The following is a 4,446-nucleotide window of genomic DNA, read 5'->3' as shown; positions in this document are numbered from 1 at the left end:
GTCCTTCTGGATGATGTTGGCAACTGCAGGCTGTCTGACCTGGGGCTGGCCGTGCAGGTGCAGGAAGGCAAGCCCTTCACGCAGAGGGTAAGTGACGCTCTCTGCCCCAGTGTGGGGAAGGCGAAGGGCTGCTTTATTCCCAGGGGGAACAGAGCCTTAGAGCAATTCCACTCATTGCTTTTCCGAAAGCCCTTGAGTTGTCATTGGAGCTTTACGTGTGAGTTGAACTTGGTCTATGCTAAACCTACAGTCAGGGTCTAGGTATTGACCACTAGTTACCACCTCTCGGTGCTACGTTCCTGAGTCAGAAAAGCCTTAACTGGATAAGAAAAAGAAGGAAACCTTAACATGTAGCATATAAAAGTAAGGATCTCTTGTTGAGTGTGGAATGGGGATTTATATTGGATAAAGCTGAAATTTCAAAAGAAAATATATTTTAAAATACAGAGGCAATTGCTGTTGGTTTGGTTAATTTGTTCCCAAGTGACTTGTAGAATTTTTTTTTTAATGGAAATATTAAAGTAGGAAGGGAACACAATGGATTGTGGTAGGTTATATGTGTTTTGGTATCGTTACTTACCTGCGGGGATTACAATCGAGATGGAAAAAAAAATGTGCAAAATGATGTAAAAATAAACTTTTGTAATAATTAAAAAAAAAGTAAATAAAGCCAGTTCCTTCTAAAAAAAAAAAATACCCATTTAGCATTTAAAGTGTCCATACTGTTTTGGAGGTTCATCCGCAATGAAATATATATCAGTATTTCATTTCTTTTTATGGCTGAGTAAGATTCTATTGTATCACTGTTCTGTTTCATTTATCCATTCATCTTTTGATGGACACTGGATGTTTCCACTTGGGCCATTGTGAATAGTGCAGCTGTGAACATTAACATACAAGTATTCATTTGAACACCTTTTTTCACTTTCTCTTTTAAATGCCCAAGAGTAGAATTGCTGGGTCATATGGCAATTCTCTGTTTAACTTTTTGAGGAACCACCATGTTCTTCCACATTTTACATTCATACCCAGAGATGCATGAAGGTTCGATACCTCCACTTCCTTGCCAACAATTTTCTTTTTTAATAATGCACCCCATGGAAACAAAGTGGCCCCTGGTTGTGGTTCTAGGTTCTTCTTGAGAATCCTTCCTTCTTAGAAGGAACATGTCTTTTAGGCCTCCCTGGTGGCCTAGGGGTTAAGTCTCAGCACTATCACTGCCATGGCCTGAGTTTGAACCCGAGCAGGGAGCTAACCCACATAAGGCAGGGCAGACCTCTCCTGTCTCAAATGCTGCCTCCTTTCAGCAGTGTGTTTCAGTAAACCCATCTATTCTGTTCCCCACTATGTCTCTGGTGAATCCTGTCACCCTCTCATACACACACCTCTGGCCTACATTCCAATTCTTCTTATACAAAACAACAACAACAAAAAAGCAGCGTTTTTTTTTTCACTTTGTCTGATTTCTACCCCCTTTGCCCCCTTTATCATCCACTCTTTTTCTCCTCTCCAGTGCATTCTACTTCAATCTTCCTCTCCCTTTCTTTCTTTCTTAAGGTATGTGCCGTCCAGGTGAAGAACACTGGTAAGATGTATGCCTGTAAGAAACTGGACAAAAAACGACTAAAGAAGAAAAATGGTGAGAAAATGGCTCTCTCGGAAAAGGAAATCTTAGAGAAAATCAGCAGTCCATTCATTGTCTCTCTGGCCTACGCCTTTGAGAGCAAGTCCCATCTCTGCCTGGTCATGAGCTTGATGAATGGGGGCGACCTCAAGTTCCACATCTACCATGTGGGTGTGCGAGGCCTGACCATGAGCAGGGTGGTGTTCTACTCAGCCCAGATGACCTGTGGCGTGCTGCACCTCCACTCCCTTGGCATTGTCTACAGGGATCTGAAGCCGGAGAACGTCCTTCTGGATGATGTTGGCAACTGCAGGCTGTCTGACCTGGGGCTGGCCGTGCAGGTGCAGGAAGGCAAGCCCTTCACGCAGAGGGTAAGTGACGCTCTCTGCCCCAGTGTGGGGAAGGCGAAGGGCTGCTTTATTCCCAGGGGGAACAGAGCCTTAGAGCAATTCCACTCATTGCTTTTCCGAAAGCCCTTGAGTTGTCATTGGAGCTTTACGTGTGAGTTGAACTTGGTCTATGCTAAACCTACAGTCAGGGTCTAGGTATTGACCACTAGTTACCACCTCTCGGTGCTACGTTCCTGAGTCAGAAAAGCCTTAACTGGATAAGAAAAAGAAGGAAACCTTAACATGTAGCATATAAAAGTAAGGATCTCTTGTTGAGTGTGGAATGGGGATTTATATTGGATAAAGCTGAAATTTCAAAAGAAAATATATTTTAAAATACAGAGGCAATTGCTGTTGGTTTGGTTAATTTGTTCCCAAGTGACTTGTAGAATTTTTTTTTTAATGGAAATATTAAAGTAGGAAGGGAACACAATGGATTGTGGTAGGTTATATGTGTTTTGGTATCGTTACTTGATAACAGTACAGAAAAGGGGGACTTTTATACCTCTAAAACATGAAGTTGGGCCTCTCTGGTGACCTACGGGTTAAGTCTCAGTGCCCTCACCACTACAGCCTGAGTTCGATCCCCGGCCAGGAAGCTGACCCACATGGCACAGCAGACCTCACTTCTTGCCTGCTGCTCCCCTCAGCAGTGTACTTCAGTCAGCCCACCTGTTCTGCTTCCCACTCTGTCTCTGGTGAATCCTCTGCCCCACCCCCACCCCCACCTCTGGCTTACACCCCAATTCTTGTATGCATAAAAAAAAATAATTTTTTAAAGATTTATTTATTTATTCAGAACTGGGTACAGGCCAGAGATGTGGAGGGCGAGAGGCTTCACCAGACACAGAGTGGGGAGCAGAACAGGCAGATCGATGAAGTACACTGATGAGGGGAGCAGCGGACGGGTCAGGAGAGGTCTGCCACGCCATGTGGATCTCCTCCAGGGTAGGCGCCGGGGTTGGGGGGGTGGGAAATCTTCTTAGTGCTGTGTTTTAACCCGCTACCCACCAGGGAGGGCCTAAAAATAAATATTTTTAAAAGTAAATAAATAAATAAAATGTGAAGTTATAAATCGGAGTTAACTCAGTTAAAAAAAATTTAATTATAATTTCTCATTGTGTTACATGAACAATACAAAAACTCTGGAATTCTGATAATTCATTATTATAAGTTTCACACAAAGGTGACAGATTCCCCAGGAAGATGAGGGCTCAAGTCGGGTTCTTAAATATTCACATAAGACTTTATTTTTATGCTGTTTTGCAACTTACAAGGCAAAAAATCAGTCAGACAAGATTTGTAGCATGCAGATTACAGCAGCATGGAATCCTTTCTTGTGGGGGACAAGGAGCCCTTGGAGGTTCTAAGTATAGGACTGACATGAGTAAATCTGAATCTTGAAGGTCGATGAAGGCAGAGGAACTAGTTAGTCAGCTAATGAGTAGTCCAGTCTCAGATGATGATGGTGACTCATCATATAAGAAGGCAGGATTTAAAAAAATAAATAAATAAATAAAAAAGAAGGCAGGATTTAAGAAATAGGAGTAAATTAGAGCATTTGAAAGGAGATTTTGATGGGGTTTCAAGGCAGCTGGGTATGAGATAAGGGAAGGAGAAGGTCTCTAGCGCCAGTGCCCAAAGGAGGAACAGAGTTGGCAAGTGATTACATTACACATGAGGTTCCTAAGCAACAAGCAGGTAGAGATAATTGGTGGACATTTAAATTTAAGGGTCAAGTGCTGTGGAGAAAGGCCTGGTTTAAAAAAGGGGTTTGCAGTCATCGTGACTTGGGGAAGCAGCTGGTACCATTGATTCCCATGGAAAATAGTGTTGAGAAACATAAAACTGGGGGGTAGGGGGGGAAGGTCCTTGAAGCAATTAAAGAAGTAGGATGAGGGGCAGGAGCGGCATAGTCACAGGGGTTGTATCAGCTAAGCGTTGATTTCAGCAGCATATCATAGATCAAGATCAGTGGATCAAGACAGAGCTGTAAGACAGAGCTGTATTCCTGTTGTGTAGTGAGTAGTATAAAAATAAGCAGTGTCTAGCATGAGTTCAGCATCTGTAGGATGAGGGATTGATGCCTCTGTGGTTTTGGCCTTTTCCATCACAAGATGGCTGCTCTAGCCCCAGCCATCAAGTCCATGTTCCAGGAAAGAGAAAGACGAAAGGGCCAGGAACAATTGAGCATGCATACAATAGCTATGTGTGCTTCCTTTTGTGAAGATTTCCAAGAAGGTAACTTCCACTTGAATCTCCGTGGTTAGAACTGTTATCTGTTGGTGAAGCTGATAAATGACATGCTTGGAGGGTTATTCTTGTTATAGAAAGGAAGGCTGGGTATGGAGCAGGTAATGAGCAGCCTCTGCATGGGAGCTCAAGGAAAAGAGGTGATGCAAACTGTAGAATTCGGCACTGGGAAGTTGGGAG

At 43.2% G+C, this 4,446-nt stretch overlaps 1 protein-coding gene across 1 annotated transcript in view; it reads left to right on the top strand.

The window, feature by feature from the left end:
* The window catches only part of GRK7 (G protein-coupled receptor kinase 7), a 37,505-nt gene that overhangs the window by 1,083 nt on the left and 31,976 nt on the right, over positions 1–4,446 (top strand). Inside the window, exon 2 of the mRNA XM_004682145.1 lies at positions 1,558–1,995. Coding sequence (XP_004682202.1) covers positions 1,558–1,995 — 438 coding nt within the window. The remainder of the gene's footprint in view (positions 1–1,557; positions 1,996–4,446) is intronic.

This window comes from Condylura cristata, unplaced genomic scaffold (genome assembly GCF_000260355.1).
Source record: "Condylura cristata isolate star-nosed mole 26May11 unplaced genomic scaffold, ConCri1.0 scaffold00014, whole genome shotgun sequence".
NCBI classification, from domain to species: Eukaryota; Metazoa; Chordata; class Mammalia; order Eulipotyphla; family Talpidae; genus Condylura; species Condylura cristata.
Note: the sequence above shows the minus strand (reverse complement) of the source record. Positions and strands in the feature narration are given on the sequence as shown.